We start from the raw sequence: 18935 nt of genomic DNA, 5'->3' as shown, positions 1-18935 counted from the left end.
CTGTATTTTAAGCTATTTAGCTCAAGTCTAAATGAATATGGACCGGCCACAAATTTAAAGGGGTTCTGTGGGAACCTAAAAAATCTTAAAACATCACCTAAATATCATACAATCTGCTATGGATTCTAACCTTGTAACTGTCAGGCAATTTTGCTTCTGCAATTCATACTTCATGCTCCCAGTAACTCCTGTTTACAGCCCTGAAGTTCCTGGTAGTGGGAGTGGATTAGCTAGACCAAAACAATTCCCATAGTTCTGTGCGCCTCCCGTTCAAGCCAGTTTGTAAACGCCCACTACACCTATATACATATATACAGGGAGTGCAGAATTATTAGGCAAATGAGTATTTTGACCACATCATCCTCTTTATGCATGTTGTCTTACTCCAAGCTGTATAGGCTCGAAAGCCTACTACCAATTAAGCATATTAGGTGATGTGCATCTCTGTAATGAGAAGGGGTGTGGTCTAATGACATCAACACCCTATATCAGGTGTGCATAATTATTAGGCAACTTCCTTTCCTTTGGCAAAATGGGTCAAAAGAAGGACTTGACAGGCTCAGAAAAGTCAAAAATAGTGAGATATCTTGCAGAGGGATGCAGCACTCTTAAAATTGCAAAGCTTCTGAAGCGTGATCATCGAACAATCAAGCGTTTCATTCAAAATAGTCAACAGGGTCGCAAGAAGCGTGTGGAAAAACCAAGGCGCAAAATAACTGCCCATGAACTGAGAAAAGTCAAGCGTGCAGCTGCCAAGATGCCACTTGCCACCAGTTTGGCCATATTTCAGAGCTGCAACATCACTGGAGTGCCCAAAAGCACAAGGTGTGCAATACTCAGAGACATGGCCAAGGTAAGAAAGGCTGAAAGACGACCACCACTGAACAAGACACACAAGCTGAAACGTCAAGACTGGGCCAAGAAATATCTCAAGACTGATTTTTCTAAGGTTTTATGGACTGATGAAAGGAGAGTGAGTCTTGATGGGCCAGATGGATGGGCCCGTGGCTGGATTGGTAAAGGGCAGAGAGCTCCAGTCCGACTCAGACGCCAGCAAGGTGGAGGTGGAGTACTGGTTTGGGCTGGTATCATCAAAGATGAGCTTGTGGGGCCTTCTCGGGTTGAGGATGGAGTCAACCTCAACTCCCAGTCCTACTGCTAGTTTCTGGAAGACACCTTCTTCAAGCAGTGGTACAGGAAGAAGTCAGCATCCTTCAAGAAAAACATGATTTTCATGCAGGACAATGCTCCATCACACGCGTCCAAGTACTCCACAGCGTGGCTGGCAAGAAAGGGTATAAAAGAAGAAAATCTAATGGCATGGCCTCCTTGTTCACCTGATCTGAACCCCATTGAGAACCTGTGGTCCATCATCAAATGTGAGATTTACAAGGAGGGAAAACAGTACACCTCTCTGAACAGTGTCTGGGAGGCTGTGGTTGCTGCTGCACGCAATGTTGATGGTGAACAGATCAAAACACTGACAGAATCCATGGATGGCAGGCTTTTGAGTGTCCTTGCAAAGAAAGGTGGCTATATTGGTCACTGATTTGTTTTTGTTTTGTTTTTGAATGTCAGAAATGTATATTTGTGAATGTTGAGATGTTATATTGGTTTCACTGGTAAAAATAAATAATTGAAATGGGTATATATTAGTTTTTTGTTAAGTTGCCTAATAATTATGCACAGTAATAGTCACCTGCACACACAGATATCCCCCTAAAATAGCTAAAACTAAAAACAAACTAAAAACTACTTCCAAAAATATTCAGCTTTGATATTAATGAGTTTTTTGGGGTCATTGAGAACATGGTTGTTGTTCAATAATAAAATTAATCCTCAAAAATACAACTTGCCTAATAATTCTGCACTCCCTGTATATATATATATATATATATATATATATATATAAACTACTGGCAGCACCACCCAAAACGGTATAAATGGAAAAGATGGGTGCAATGTCCAAGTATGGTAACTGGTGCTTACCCACTTATACGGAAAAGAAAATCGGACTGCACTCCAGATGAATCTTCAGTAAAACAGTGTGTATTTATTCACCCATATGGTGGCAAAAGCTAATGCCACCATATGGGTGAATAAATACACACTGTTTTACTGAAGATTCATCTGGAATGCAGTCCGATTTTTTTGTTTATATATAAATATATATATATTACTTTTTTATCCACCATGTAAATGTAGCTAAAATATCAATGTAGGACATCTTGTAATATTTAATATTTATTGTGTAGGCTGACTAACTTTAGAAGAAATAATGATCGCAGAAAGCTTATAACTGTAGTTGTTCGTCACTCTATCATATTCACTGCCTGATGATTGGGCAGTCAATATGGTAAAAGTGCAGAACATTATTTGCTGTCCCTTGATTGGAGGTAGTGTTTGGAGCATCTGCTTTACATGCAGAATGCGCGATGGACAATAAAAAAGATCGCAGGCGCAGAAGGTTCCTATTCCTTCAATGCAGAAGTCTGGCCCTCCCACCGCTTTGTAATGTCACGACTTGTATCCACTGCCTTGGAGAGAGGCATGCTGGAATAGCTAGTCGTGACGTCAGCTACAGAAATACTTTCTGGATGAGGAAAGTCACGTGGCCGCTCTCTACATCGGCGGTCAGAGATGAGATCAGAACAACAAGTAAATTAGTAAGTTGCAGGGCACGGCAGGGGAGTGTGAATGAAACAGAAAATTGTTAAAGTGTAGAACCCCTTTAAGGCCTAGTTCCCACGAACTTTTTTTTTGCGAGTGTACGGGCTGTTTTTTTGTGGTCCGTATACGGAACCATTCATTTCAATGGTTCCGCAAAAAAAAAACGGAATATACTCCATATGCATTCCGTTTCCGTATTTCCGTTTTTCCGTTCCGTTGAAAGATAGAACATGTCCTATATTTGGCCGCAAATCACGTTACGTGGCTCCATTCAAGTCAATGGGTCTGCAAAAAAAAACGAACACATACGGAAATGCATCCGTATCTGTGTCTTCCGTATCCGTTCAGTTTTTTCTGAACCATCTATTGAAAATGTTATGCCCAGCCCAATTTTTTCTATGTAATTACTGTATACTGTACATGGCATACGGAAAAACGAAACGGAAAAACGGAAAGGAAACGGCCGGCGAAGAGGGGAAAGGAGTCGTCCTCTCCTCGTGGTTAACGGCAGGCCTGTTTCGGGCGCACGGGAAGTCACATGTGTGCGTTCCACCTGAACAGGAAGGGGAGGGGCCAAGAAACATGGCAGCAGGCTTTTATCAGAAGGCCAGATCTTCCTTCCATACCCCTAGAATGGATGCAAAACACAGGAAGAAGGGGAGATGCAACAGCGCACTGAAAGACAGGAGCTACACTCTGAATCCAGCATGGTATTCCTGGGGGTAAGAGGGGTTATACCTGCTATCTCCTTTTTAGGAGATTATTTTTTCCTTTTGGTAACCGATTATTGTTAATGCAGGTTAAGGAGGCCCCAAGAAAAGCTGCGCACAAGACTAAAGCCAGAGAATGTGGAATTTGCAAAGGAGAATTGAGCCCATCTTACCCCAAAGCTTGTTGTCAACCCTGTCTGGATAAATTGGTAGCGGAAGATTCCCCATCCTTACTCCAGAATATTCAGGATTTAGTCAAAATTGAGATTTGTTCCTCTGTGGAACTATTTAAAAAGTCACTTCCAGGCTCGTCCAAACAAAGCTTAGGTGATTGAATGTGACACTACTGAGTCTGATTCAGAGGAAGTCCTCATTCACACGGCCGTTGTTTTGGTCCGCATCCGAGCCGCAGTTTTGGCAGCTTGGATGCGGACCCATTCACTTCACTGCAAAAGATGCGGACAGCACTCCGTTGCTCCGTTCTGTGGCCCCGCAAAAAAAATATATCATGTCCTTTTCTTGTCCGCGCTTTGCGGACAATAATAGTCAGTTATATTAAAGGCTGTTTGTGCCGTTCCCAAATTGCGGAACGCACACAGACACCATCCGTGTTTGCAGACCGCAAAAAACGGAACAGTCGTATGCATGTAGCCAAAGAAGGAGCAATTACAAGGATTTTCATAGATCCCAGGAAATTGTTCTCCCCTCTTTTTGTCAAAATTTCAAAAGTGAAGACGAGGAGACATTTCATACACTTGATGTGAGAAGATGTGTATGTAGATACTTAGGCTAGGTCTACACGACGACATTTGTCGCGCTACAAAAAGTCGCGCGACAGATAGGGCGCAACAGTTGTCGCGCGACATTTTGTTGCATCAATGTCGCGCGACAATTTTTATAATGGCAGTCTATGGTGTCGCACTGCAACATGCGACATGTTGCGACTGCGACGCGACAGTCGCAGAAAAATACATTTTGAATGGATTTTCTGCGACTGTCGCGTCGCAGTCGCAGCATGTCGCATGTTGCAGTGCGACACCATAGACTGCCATTATAAAAATTGTTGCGCGACATTGATGCAACAAAATGTTGCGCGACAAATGTCGTCGTGTAGACCTAGCCTTAGAGTCAACAAGGGAGTGTAGGAAAGCCTCTCAATGTTTTGTTCAGTTTCAGGGTCCAAACAGAGGGTTAAAAGTCGCACTTTAGCCAAATGGATTATGAAAACAATAGGCTTAGCCTATTCTCTGGCAGGTCTCCAGGTTCCTATGGGATTCTTGGCCCATTCTACGAGAGCAGTGGCATCATCTTGGGCAGTGAAGGGGTGTACCACTATTGACTAAATTTGTAGAGCTGCGACCTGGAGCTCTCCGACCACGTTTTACAAACATTACAGATTGGACTTATTGTCTGCTCAGGACCTGTCCTTTGGGAGAAAGGTGCTGCAGGCGGTAGTCCAACCCTTATCTAGTCTAATCTCTCACAGGTGCTGTCATGGGGCGTAATGGAAATACATTGATTACTCTTACCGGTAATCCGTTTTCCATGAGCCCATGACAGCACCTACATTATTCCCCTCCCCCCCAAAAAAAATATTTAAAAAAATTACATATATATTTAGTTTTAGAGAAATTATATTAAAGAGGAGATATGCTGAATGGCATATATTTAACATATTTATGTATGAGGTGTAAAGTTTCACTGTATATACAGTAGGTGTTTTGGCGGTCCTAGGAACCTTGTCACAAACTGAGCAGTGGAGTACAGAGGACCCTTTTAAAGATCTGGGAAGTTCCTGTTTCCTGTCTGGAAGGGGGAGGATCTCTCACAGCTGCTGTCATGGGCGCATGGAAAACGGATTACCAGTAAGAGTAATCAATGTATTTCTTATAGTGAACACTGCAGCTGCTGCACAACCCCTTTTTGAAGAGGGAGGGTGGTTTGTCTTCCTCATTAGCATAGGACAATGCAGCATCTGAGGTGTGTAATATGTGGTTCTGCAGCAGATAGTCCTCTCTATCATACAGTCCTGTGATCTAACAGCTGCCACTGCCGGTACAGTGCCCCCTATGCAGTGCCAGTCCCTAATATTAACCATACATCCTCCACATTCTCTGTCCTCTTCAGATGCTTACAGCAACCCGTTGGCAGCCTGTGTAAATGCTGATATGCTGATTTTGTTAACATTCTGGTTATACAATTATAATAGCAAATACATACATTCATAGCAAACTTTTATCAAAAAGGAAAACCAGTACCTTCCCTTATCTGTGTCTAAGGTATGTTACTCTGCTCTTTACTGATGAGGGGCAAGCACCCCAAAAAAGCCGTCTCGGGATGGATATATGGCGTGGCTGTTTTCCCCTTTTTATATTCTAAGGCTTGCTAAAAAGTCAAACATTGACTCAAAAGAAGCCCTTTCCAGAAGGTGGCGCTAGTGAGACGGTTCTCTCTGCATGTCAAAGGGCTTATAACAGTAATGCAAACATGAGAATATTAGTCATTTTACATGTATGTGACAGGAGGGAAAGAGCGAAGCAGAAATTTCTAGGGAAATAACAGTCATGGAATGAATCTATAAAACCTGCGCCCGTTCCTGAAATTAGGGACATCTGACAATCATGGCACAATAATGCAGCTGACTTGCCAGACACAACATCATGCAAACGACAAAGTCAGGCAAGCAGCCAAAAGTTGGCAGAGCAGCGTTCCATGGTTTGTATGGGCATGGTAGAAAGCAGGCAGCTCTGCGGATAATACAGGGCACGGCACCCCTACAATTATCCACATTTACAGCGAAAAGCTGCGGTGCCACCCATATGCAGCCTAATGCATGCCACGTGTGCTCCTCCGTCTATGGATGAGAGGAGGTGAGGATTTATAGTGGCCTTCCGTATTTGCACTAATAAAAGAACATCCTTGGTGAGGCACACCGATAGACGCGGGGATACAATGATGTGATCATCTCTTTTAAAATGAAACAATCTCTCCTGATTAGACGGATCAGCTCTGCTGAAATAGATGGACCCGCTTTAATTATTTAATGGCCAATATTCAGCTGAGCAGTGCCATCTTCTGGAAGATAACATGATTTAAAACGCTTTCAGCACCACGCAGTAATTACAGCAATTTATGATAAACCTTTAATCTGCCTCCTTTGACTTGTGGAATTAGAGCGGTTATATATTTGTATCCCGCTTCTAAACTCGATTACATTGATAGGATATTATCCCACTGGTACTACACATGCATCTCGTCAGGTTCTGCTTGTCAGACATCACTGTGTGAACCATTTCCGATAACTGCTCCAAGTTTCTTTCTAGCGCTCGGCTAGATATTACATTTGCCAGCATTTACCGTATTTCATTTTAATCGTACACTTTCCGGCTTGGAGGTCAATGTCGTGTCAGATGTGTGATAATAGTAGTCTGATATTACATACTGGTTCAGAAAGAATATTTTCCATCACTGTTTATTTGTTATCTTTTGCTAAAAGAGAATAAAAACATTTTCAAACATTTGCTGTTTTGGGAACAAAAATAGGTATTTTAGTACAGCAGTCCGAGGTTCAGGCACGCCGTTAGGAGTTGGACATGGTGCGCTAAGGCTAGTTTCACTCTAGCTTTAAAGGTGTTGTCCAACCCCTATAATGAGCCCCCCTCATATAGGTTATACTTACACGGCACCCGCGTTGCTTCTGATCCCCGCATGGCCACTACTGTTTCTCCCCATTGCACAAACATCCAGCTATGGGTGGGCCGTCAATAGCAGGGTGACGCTAAGGAGGCTCATCCCCGTCGTGGCCTGTGCTCCCCCACCCATCGCTGGATGTTTTGATCCGTGCGGCTGGGAAATGCAGCTGTGGTAGTGCGGGGATCAGAAGCGACGCGGGAGCTGTGGAGCGGGCAAGTATAACCTATATGAGTGCCCCGGGCATTAGGGGGGTCATTATAGGGGTTGGATAACCCTTTTAAGAGATACAGTATATAGTTAATGGGGCCGACGTGCATTCAGGTACCAGCCGGCAATTCCAGATCTCTTAACGCTAGTGTGAAAATAGCCTAAATAAAATGCAGGGCTCCCTGACGAAAACCCATCAGATCCCATTATAGTCAGTGGGATCCGTCAGGTGCTGTACATTTCTGATATATGAAGGAAACACTGCTTCTGTTTCTATTAGTGGTAATAAGTCAGAGCAACTGGACTTGTATATTTTCTTCTTGAAGACGTTTTGCTAGTCATTTCTCAGTTAGTATGGCTTGTACAAGAAATCACTGCTATTAAATAGTATTTGGGAACAAACCATGCACTGGTGCCTTGTAGCTCTGGGACAACATCTGCATGGAGTTTGTATGTTCTCCCCGTGTTTGTGCGGGTTTCCTCCGGGTTCTGCGGTTTCCACTCACACCCCAAAGTTATACTGATAGGAAACTTAGATTGTGAGCTCCATTGGGGACAGCATAATGCTAATGTCTGTAAAATACGTTGGCGCTATATAACTGAGTACAGTACGAAATAACCCCCCTACAATCTCATACCTTTGTGTGCAAACGGTATAACAGGACAGTGTGTCATTTTCTGATACTGGAGTTTTTTTTATTTGGCAGGCACCAGCGCCCAAGTGCGACTACTACTATTACTGCCTATAGAGACGCACTGTAGGCACCAGAGCCCAAGTGCGACTACTACTATCACTGCCTATAGAGACGCACTGTAGGCACCAGAGCCCAAGTGCGACTACTACTATCACTGCCTATAGAGACGCACTGTAGGCACCAGAGCCCAAGTGCGACTACTACTATCGCTGCCTATAGAAACGCACTGTAGGCACCAGAGCCCAAGTGCGACTACTACTATCACTGCCTATAGAGACGCACTGTAGGCACCAGAGCCCAAGTGCGACTACTACTATCGCTGCCTATAGAAACGCACTGTAGGCACCAGAGCCCAAGTGCGACTACTACTATCACTGCCTATAGAGAGGCACTGTAGGCACCAGAGCCCAAGTGCGACTACTACTATCGCTGCCTATAGAAACGCACTGTAGGCACCAGAGCCCAAGTGCGACTACTACTATCACTGCCTATAGAGAGGCACTGTAGGCACCAGAGCCCAAGTGCGACTACTACTATCGCTGCCTATAGAAACGCACTGTAGGCACCAGAGCCCAAGTGCGACTACTACTATCGCTGCCTATAGAGACGCACTGTAGGCACCAGAGCCCAAGTGCGACTACTACTATCACTGCCTATAGAGACGCACTGTAGGCACCAGAGCCCAAGTGCGACTACTACTATCACTGCCTATAGAGACGCACTGTAGGCACCAGAGCCCAAGTGCGACTACTACTATCACTGCCTATAGAGAGGCACTGTAGGCACCAGAGCCCAAGTGCGACTACTACTATCACTGCCTATAGAGACGCACTGTAGGCACCAGAGCCCAAGTGCGACTACTACTATCACTGCCTATAGAGACGCACTGTAGGCACCAGAGCCCAAGTGCGACTACTACTATCACTGCCTATAGAGAGGCACTGTAGGCACCAGAGCCCAAGTGCGACTACTACTATCACTGCCTATAGAGACGCACTGTAGGCACCAGAGCCCAAGTGCGACTACTACTATCACTGCCTATAGAGACGCACTGTAGGCACCAGAGCCCAAGTGCGACTACTACTATCACTGCCTATAGAGAGGCACTGTAGGCACCAGAGCCCAAGTGCGACTACTACTATCGCTGCCTATAGAGACGCACTGTAGGCACCAGAGCCCAAGTGCGACTACTACTATCACTGCCTATAGAGACGCACTGTAGGCACCAGAGCCCAAGTGCGACTACTACTATCACTGCCTATAGAGACGCACTGTAGGCACCAGAGCCCAAGTGCGACTACTACTATCACTGTCTATAGAGACGCACTGTAGGCACCAGAGCCCAAGTGCGACTACTACTATCACTGCCTATAGAGACGCACTGTAGGCACCAGAGCCCAAGTGCGACTACTACTATCACTGCCTATAGAGACGCACTGTAGGCACCAGAGCCCAAGTGCGACTACTACTATCACTGCCTATAGAGACGCACTGTAGGCACCAGAGCCCAAGTGCGACTACTACTATCACTGCCTATAGAGAGGCACTGTAGGCACCAGAGCCCAAGTGCGACTACTACTATCACTGCCTATAGAGACGCACTGTATACAGTTAGCCAGTATTGAATTATATTAGTGGACCCCTCGCCATATGTTACTATACAAACCTTTGTGAGTGACCAGTAACAACCAATCCTCGGATATTTTAAAAATCTCCTTAATTCATTTGTGCTTATTTGTCATTTTGTTTACTCTTGAGGAGTGGAGAATAAACTCGCCATCTTCTGGGTTTGTGCAGGAAAATCAATAGCTGTTTCAGAAAAGTATACTTGACTATAGAGACAAAGAAGCTGCTGTATCAGCACCAGCGAGGCAAGTGAAGCAATAAAACCTCCTTTCAAGATAAAAGAAACCATTACTTATCCCGTAGCACTTTTTATTGAGATAAGAAAGAGAATAGGCCTTTTCCTCACTTATGGAGAGAGCCAGCCACTCATAATACCTTGGTAAATGTTTTTCTATAAAAGTATTCTTCGCCTGCCGTTGTTTTACACAGCGGTATTTATCTGCAGATCAATCATATTAGAAATAAGAAAAGTAGTGAATATAGGAGCAGCACCGAGCGATCACTACCTGCCCAAACCTTAAAGGGGTTTTGCGAGATTATTTTTACCAATGACTGATTTTACCAATCAGTATCTGATCAGCAGGGGTCCTACACCTGGGACCCCCACCGATCAGTTGTTTGAGAAAGCAGTGGTGCTCGCAGTAGTGCTGCGGCCTTCTCTCTGCTTTTCCTAGGGCAAGTGACGATACATTCATCGATCACGTGGCCTAGGAGCAGCTCAGACCCTTTCAAGTGAATAGGGCTGAGCTGTAATACCAAGCACAACCACTATACAATGTACGGCGCTGTGCTTGGTGAGCAGGGAGAAGGCCACAGCACTCAGAGTTCTCGTGCCTTCCCAAAACAGCTGATCGGTGGAGATCCCAGTGTCGGACCCCCACCGATCAGATACTGATAATCTATCCTCAGGATCGTTCATCAGTAAAAAAATAAAATCTTGGAAAACCCTTCTAAGGTGGGCGTACACCTCAGAGAGCTGTCAGCCAAATATATAGTAGAAAGTTCTAAAGCTTTGTATTCCATATCTTACCAATTTCAAGATTTCTGACCTAGGGAATGATACAGTATATCAGTGTGTGTGAGAGCTGTAAGTCTGGAGGCCAGGACATCCGAGGGATTTGTGCTGATGTTGCGTTTAGCTCTCAGAAGACCACCCTGATACAGTGTAACAAACTCTCAGACATCGGGAGGCTAAGGAGGACCTGTCTGCTCTTCTGACTATACAAATAATTGTGCACCCAATAAAAGAATGATTCAAGAATAGCTTTTCTTAGAACTCTGCTGTGCCGTTTCTCAGTTTTCCCTCTTAGAAATTTATGACTAAATTGGGTGTTATGACAACTGGGTATTGCTGGTTTAAGGTGTCCCCCACAAGTATCAAGCCTCATTCACACAGTCAGTGTTTGGTCAGTGATTTCCATCGGTGACTGAGCCAAAACCAGGTTTGGAGCCTCCACAGACATAAGGAATAAGGGAAAGGTCTGCACCTGTTCTGTGTTTTTTTCCCCTTGCGGACCACAAAACACATCGGTCTCTTTCACACAGGCGTCCCGGATTTGCTGTGGATGCATCCCGGGTGCACTGCGGGAAATCCGCTCGAGTGCGCACACAATTTCAGTCAGTTTTGACTGCGATTTGCATTACGTTCAGATTTTATCGCGCGGGTGCAATGCATTTTGCACGCGTGTGATACAAAACTTAATGTGGTACTAGAGTTGTTGCGATACCAAATTTTTGATTCGATTTCGGTACCATAAAAAAGTATTGCGATACTCGATACCATTTGATACCACGTGAAAAAATAAAACACCGAAAGAGCCACGTGCATTCCGCATTTAAAAAAAAATGGCGAATCGCAAAGTTTTTTTTTTTTTTTTTTTGCGCGGCATAGATTTTTTAAATATTTTATTAGTTTGGACTTTTCTGACGTGGCGATATGTAAAATGTGTATTTATTTATTTATATCTTTTATATGTAAAATTGGGAAAGGGGGTGATTTATACTTAATATTTTGGTGTTTTTTTTTCACCTTTTTATTTAATAACCATTTCCCCCTTAGGGAATAGAACCTGGGATCTTTTCATCCCTTGTCCTATTCACCCTGATAGAGCTCTATCAGGGTGAATAGGACCTCACACTCTTCCTGCTGCCCTGTGCATAGTGCACACAACAGCAGGGAAATTGACTATGGCAGCCAGGGCTTCAGTAGCATCCTGGTTGCCATGGTAACTGATCGGAGCTCCAGGATTACACTGCTGGGGCTCCGATCAGAAGCTGCCACTGCACCACCAATGAGGAGGGGAGATGGAACCATGTCTCCACTGCCACCAATGAGAAGGAGGGGAGGGTACCCTGTGGCCACTGCCACTAATGATTTTAATACTGGGGGGGTTAAGGGGGGGGGGGGCGCATTGCGCCACCAATGATAATTAACCTTTAATATAGGAGGCGGTTGCCGCAGCAAATCAGCGGCAGTTAACCTGATTCTACTGCCGGCACCTGCCTCCTGTATTAAACGTTAAAGACGACCTTTCATGGGTCCGGACTTTGTTAAGTTAGCAGACTACATAGAGCAGCACCCATGGATCTCCCTGCACTTACTATTATTACTGGGCGTCACTTCGTTCGCCCGCTGTGCCCAGTTACCATCTCCTGCTCCGTATGCTAATTACTATTGCAGCAATGGGGAGGAGACATCAGCTTCTCTCCTGGGTGTTCCTTCTCCCTGGCTGTGACGTTCTGCGCTGCGATTGGACAGCTCTACAGCCAGGGAGAAGGAACGCCCAGGAGAAATTCTGATGTCTCCTCCTCATTGCTCCGATAGTAGTAATTTGCATAGGAGCAGGAGACGGTAATGGGGGCACAGCGGGTGAATACTAGTAAGTGCAGGGAGATCCCGGGGCGCCGCTGTATGTAGCCTGCTAACTTAACAAAGTCTGGACCTATGAATGGTTCTCCTATCATTGGTGGCGCAGTGCGCCCGCCCCTCCTCCGCCCCTCTCTCTTTTTTGGCAGCGCGGCACAGGGGGAGGGAGAGACTGCTTCCTTCTTCCCTGTGCTGCTGAGGGAACATGAGTGCGAAGACAGCAGCACGCTCATGTTCTGCGATACTAGACTGCGCAGCCCAGTATCGAGAAAATGGAAATTTCGATACCCGCAACAACCCTATGTGGTACCCATACCCGAACCCGGACTTCTTCACTGAAGTTCGGGTTTGGGTTAGGTGTTCTATTCATTTTATTATTTTACCTTATAACATGAAGATAGAAGATCCTTCTATCTTCATTCAGCAAGACCACGTGGTGATCGCGATTACGTCATCAAAGGTCCTTTTGCAGGTCCTGAAAGAAGACGATGCCAGCTGCATGAACAAGTGGATGAGGTGAGTACATTTTTTTTATTTTAGTATGCATTTTGTATTAAGAATGCTATTATTTTCCCTTATAACCATGTTAGGGTACTTTCACACTTGCGGCAGGACGGATCCGAAAGCCGCCGGACTAAAAATCCTGACATGCAGTAATTTTAGTCCGGCGGACTTTCGGTGTGCACCGCCGTGCTGCGCCGGAGCTCCGCCCCGTCCCCATTATAGTCAATGAGGACGGAGCGGCGGCACGTCGAGATAGCCGCAAGACGGATCCGACATGGTGAACAGCCTATCGGATCCGTCCTGCCGCAAGTGTTAAAGTAGCCTTATAAGGGAAAATAATACAGTGAATAAACTTTAATGGGGTCTGGGGTTGCTCATCCCTATCATTTTCTAGCAACCATGCGTGAAAATCGCACTGCATCTGCACTTGCTTGCGGATGCTTGCTATTTTCACGCAGCCCCATTCACTTCTATGGGGCCTGCGTTGCGTGAAAAACTCAGAATGTAGAACATGCTGCGATTTTCACGCAACGCACAAGTGATGCCACATCACGGACCAAAAAATGCTGCTTGCAGCGTTATTCTGTCCGCGATGGGGACGCAACCAAATGGAACAGAATGCATTCTGGTGCATTCCGTCTCATTCAGTTTAGTTTTGTCCCCATGGACAATAAATGGGACAAAACTGAAGCGTTTTCATCCGTTATAGGGTCTCAGAAGGATTTTTTGGGGGGGTTGGGGCAGGGGGCTTAAAGGGTATCTGTCAGCGGATTTGTACCTATGAAACGGGCTGATCGTGTGCACATGGCAGCTGAAGACATCTGTGTTGGTCCCATGTTCATATGTGCCTGCATTGCTATGAAAACCAATGTTTCAATATATGCAAATGAGCATATAGGAGCAATGGAGGCGTTGCCATTACACCTAGAGGCTCTGCTCTCTCTGCAACTGCCATGCCCTCTCCACTTTCATTGACAGGGCCATGGAGGCGTGATGACGTTTTCACTGCTTGGCCCCGTCAATTAAAGGGCAGAGGGCGTGGCAGTTGCAGAGACAGCTGAGCCTCTAGGTGTAATGGCAACGCCTCCATTGCTCCTAGAGGCTAATTTGCATATATTGAAACATTGTTTTTCTCAGCAATGCGGGCACATATGAACATGGGACCAGCACAGATGTCTTCAGCTGCCAAGTGCACATGTAACAGGACAGCCAGCTGCATAGGTACAAATCTGCTGACAGATGCTCTTCAAGTGCCTCGAGACAGCAGACATGAATGCAGTCTATCGACCTGCTGTATCAAAGACAACCGCTCTATACAGCCACTTTCCCTGAGGTCTCAGTTCTGGAACCACGCTGAAGTATATTGCAATGTATCTTACTTTCTGCTGTTTTACTGGTGAAGTGACTATTTATATAAATTCCCAGAAACTGTACATAATAAATGGCAAAAAGGAATACAAATCAGAAGGAAACACATTAAATAGCGGCACAGCATCTTCATCCTTACAAATCTCAAGTACATCGTTATACCTTAAAAATATTATCCATGTACAGATTGCCATGAGCTATTAAGTGAAATGTTAAGTTATAATTAACTCTGACTTTGCACAAAAGAGCCGCACAGGTAATGGCTTAATACTGAAGGCGATATTTCAATAATGAACTTTTCAAAGTGCAAAGATAGGAAAACATGCATGTATTATTCTTCATTTTACTGCATTTCTGTCCTGTCTTCTTCACATTGTCATAGCAACCCACATTACCGGAGCCTTCCTGCAAAATTTACAGTCTGGCGGGCAGGAGAACTCCGATAAAGATTCTCATGATGTTCCTAATTGAAACTTCTCATAAAAACACTCACTGTTACATTGAGCGAAATTAAAACCGTAGTCGATTGTTAGTCTTATTGGAGGCTCTGTGCAGGGGTGATTATTTCACAATGTATTTGTGTTTGTGCGCCATTTATATACTGCTGCCAATAAGTGCTTCAATGGATGCTGGAGAGAATGGACAGAAGCGTCTAATACCCTTCATGTCTGTGGCCATGGTGACATCCGTGACAAGATGGACAGTGGTTCATCCGTGAAGATGTTCGTGAATGATCCATGTGTCAATTTTTTGCCCTCAATGTGTAATCCTCATTCTATGTACATTGCTAGGCTAAAAATGTATTTCCAGGAGCATCTGCTAGCAACAATCCGTGAAAACCACTGACCAAACACGGATGGCATCCATGTTGTGTCTGTGTTTTTCATGGACCCATAGACTGTAATGTGCGTGAGGGATCTGTAAAAAATGGGCCACGCTTCTGTGGTTTCACGCATTAAAGTCAATGGATACGTGTGCTGACCATGGAGGCCAAGGACAGCACATTCCACGATTCTGTTACTTATGAAAGAGGCTTAAAGAGTTATTCCATTTTTAATGATTACATTTATTAATTTATTTATGTAGAGAACAGGATGTTGAACAATTTTCTAATTTACATCTATTTAAAATGTTGCTACTACTACCACCTGCAGCAGGATCTTATCATGGCTGTCAGTGTCTGTTTAGAAACAGATCTGTGTTTTAGTTTTTTTTTTTGCATTAAACTTTATTAACAACATGACATCACCTAGAGACAGGCAGCTATTCGAGATGAACGTCCCATTTTCGTTATGCAGGAGAGAACTTAGACCCCTCATTTTTAAGATTTTGGGGGTGCAGCAGTCGGATCCCCTGCAATGTGATAATTATCACTTATCCTGTGGGTAGGTGATAATGACATTTTTTGAGATGACCCCTTCGATATGGCAGAACCGTGTTCTTAGAGCCTGAATGGAAGTGAATGACAGCTGATCGGCTCCATAAAGAAGAGCTACATGACCTCTGCCTGCTTTCATACAATTTAGTTGCTTTCGGATGTACACAGCTATTCTCTCATAGAAGCAATATTTGTGAGGAATACTATTTCCGTATGTATGGGCATCAGAGCAAGGAAGCCATGATTTTCTTCCTGTCAGTAGGGTATATTGAGTGCCATTGGTGTCCATCATTTGACTGATTTGTCACTGCTTGGATTCGGTTTATCTGCTGTTGTGCTGGAGTTCCTAATGTAGATGTGAACACTGCCTTACATTTTACTAATTTGTCCTTGCACATTATATGTATAAGCTGTATAAGTAACATTAATATACTTTCATGATTTCTGAAAGATGGAATATTTATCTTTTCTTTTCTTGCTTATATTTAGAAGCTGCCAAAGCATGACCAGCCTGTTCAGCAACCCTGTGTCACCTGTGAAGGAAAATACCTCTTCTCTCCCCCGAAAGCAGTCATGTACTAGTAAGCCACCTCTTCGTGCCCTCTACGATTTGCTTCTGGCACCAATGGAAGGGGTAAGGATATGAGTTTTCTTTTTCAAGTATATACTACATATAAGGTTACGGATGATAACATGACATGCCAGCATTTCTCAGGAGGCTCTTTTCAGTTGTGCCTTGATTGTATTTTATTCCTCAGCCACAAAAATCAATATGGGTGCCTTCTATTCATCCTTATAGAGAGCTCACAGTAGGCGTAAGGAATCTTCTTATAGTTCAGAAAGTGCTAAGGGTATGCAAATGACCTCCCTTTCCAAAAAATAAAGAAAGCTGAGACTCTACGGTCACCAGATGTGAGGTAGCTATCTTATATCCTATAATCCATTGTTTCACCCTTTAAAAACAGGCCTTATGTCATAACTTTAAAGAGGACCTTTCATCTGTTTTAGCCCTAGTCTAATTAGGGTCTTACCTTATAGGGCGCCCCCCACTGATGTCATCGCACTTTTTTTTTTTTTTCGTCCGCTGTTGTCCCCCATTGCTTTTGGTGCCTTATATTCTAATTAGCCGACTTGGTTATACTAGGCGGAGACTGGAGCGGTTCTTTTCTCCCTGGCTGTGAGCGCATCCAATCAGAGCGCACCACTCATAGCCAGGGAGGAGCTCATTCTCCCTGGCTATGAGCGGTCCACTCTGATTGGATGCGCTCACAGCCAGGAAGAAGAGAACCGCTCCAGTCTCCGCCTAGTATAACCAAGTCGGCTAATTAGAATATAAGGCGCCGAAATCAACGGGGGACTACAGTGGACGAAAAAAATATATAAAGTGCGATGACATCAGTGGGGGGCGCCTTATAAGGTAAGACCCTAATTAGAGTAGGGCTAAACAGATGAAAGGTCCTCTTTAAATTATAGCTAGGCCAGGTCCTTATCCCTTATCAGTGCAGAGCAGAGAAAACTGGCTTAACTGGATGAGAGGCCTTTAACTAGATCTGGGGACGTTGCTACCGTCCTGATCAAAAGTTTAAGACCACTTGAAAAATGGCAAAAAATCATATTTAGCATGGCTGGATCTTAACAAGGTTCCATGTAGAGCTTCAACATGCAACAAGAAGAAATGGGAGTGAGATAAAACATTTTTTGAGCATTCAATTTAATGAAAACAACGAATAAACTGAAACAGGCTGCTTTTCAGCTGATCAAAAGTTTAGGACCACACCTCCCAAAAAAAACTAACCCCCCCCCCCCCAAAAAAAAACGGAAATCCAACTTCCAAACATGAACGCAGTAATGAGTAGCTCCGCCGTTATTGTTGATCACTTCCAAAATTCGTTTCGGCATGCTTGATGCAAGTATTTCCATGAGGTGAGTGGGAACATTTCTCCAAGTGGTAAAAAAGGCCGCACGAAGGCCATCTACTGTCTGGAATTGTTGTCCATTTTTGTAAACTTCCCTTGCAATCCATCCCCAAAGGTTCTCAATTGGATTTAGATCAGGGGAACACGCAGGATGGGCCAAAAGAGTGATGTTATTCTCCTGGAAGAAGTCCCTTGTCCTGAGGGCATGTGTACTGTAGCGTTGTCCTGTTAAAAAACCCAGTTGTTACCACACAGACGAGGGCCCTCAGTGATGAGAAATGCTCTCTGCAACATCTGGACATAGCCAGCGGCCGTTTGACGCCCCTGCACTTCCTGAAGCTCCATTGTTCCACTGAAGGAAAAAGCACCCCAGACCATTATGGCACCCCCTCCACAGTGGTGCGTAGAAAACATCTCAGGTGGGATCTGCTTGTCATGCCAGTAACGTTGGAAACCATCAGGACCATCACGGTAAAAAAAAATCTTATCAGAGAATAAAACTTTCTTTAACCTTTGAGTGTCCCATGTTTGGTGCTCTCTTGTAAAGTCCAAACGAGCAGTTCTGTGGTGTTCAAGGAGACGAGGTCTTTGAAGACGTTTTTTTGTTTTTGAAGCCCTTCAGTCTCAGATGCCGTCTGATGGTTATGGGGTGGGGCTGCAGCCAGCACCAGTAAGGGCCTTAATTTGAGTCGAGGATCGTCCAGTGTCTTGACGGACAGCCAATTGGATCCTCCGGCTCAGTGCTGATGAAATGTTTTTGGGTCTTCCACTTGACTTTTTTGTTCCATAACCCTCAGGATCATTTATGAAATTCCAAATGACTGTCTTACTGCGTCCCACCTCAGCAGCGATGGCGTGCTGTGAGAGACCCTGCTTATGCAGTTCAACAACTCGACCACGTTCAAAAAGGGAGAGTTTTTTTTTGCCTTTGCCATCACAACGTGTGACTACCTGACAGAAAATGACAATGAATCCACGTCTTTGCACAGATTTGGCCTTTTAAAGGCATGTGGTCCTAAAATTTGGATCAGCTGAAAAACAGCCTGTTTCAGTTTAATTGTTATTTTCAATTAATTGAATGCTCAAAAAATGTTTTGTCTCACTCTCATTTCTTCTTGTTGCATGTTGAAGCTCTACTTGGAATCTTGTTAAGATCCAACAATGTAAAATATGATTTTTTGCCATTTTTCAAGTGGTCTTAAACTTTTGATCAGGACTGTATTTCTCCTTATGAAAAGCACCTAGTAGGTGGAAGGAGTCTTATAGGCCAGGCAATGCTCCTCTGGGAAAAAGGAATGCAAA

The 18935-nt window shown here is 44.4% G+C and overlaps 1 protein-coding gene across 2 annotated transcripts in view; it reads left to right on the top strand.

Annotated features, from left to right (window-relative positions):
• TTC28 (tetratricopeptide repeat domain 28) overlaps nt 1–18935 on the top strand; it is a 611240-nt gene that overhangs the window by 533010 nt on the left and 59295 nt on the right. For both annotated transcript variants that reach the window (XM_044275399.1, XM_044275400.1), the window contains one exon: nt 16207–16351. In XM_044275399.1, coding sequence (XP_044131334.1) covers nt 16207–16351 — 145 coding nt within the window. The remainder of the gene's footprint in view (nt 1–16206; nt 16352–18935) is intronic.

Source organism: Bufo gargarizans, chromosome 1 (assembly GCF_014858855.1).
Source record: "Bufo gargarizans isolate SCDJY-AF-19 chromosome 1, ASM1485885v1, whole genome shotgun sequence".
Lineage (NCBI taxonomy): Eukaryota > Metazoa > Chordata > Amphibia > Anura > Bufonidae > Bufo > Bufo gargarizans.
The sequence above is the reverse complement of the archived record's forward strand: the minus strand, read 5'-3'. Positions and strand labels throughout refer to the sequence as shown.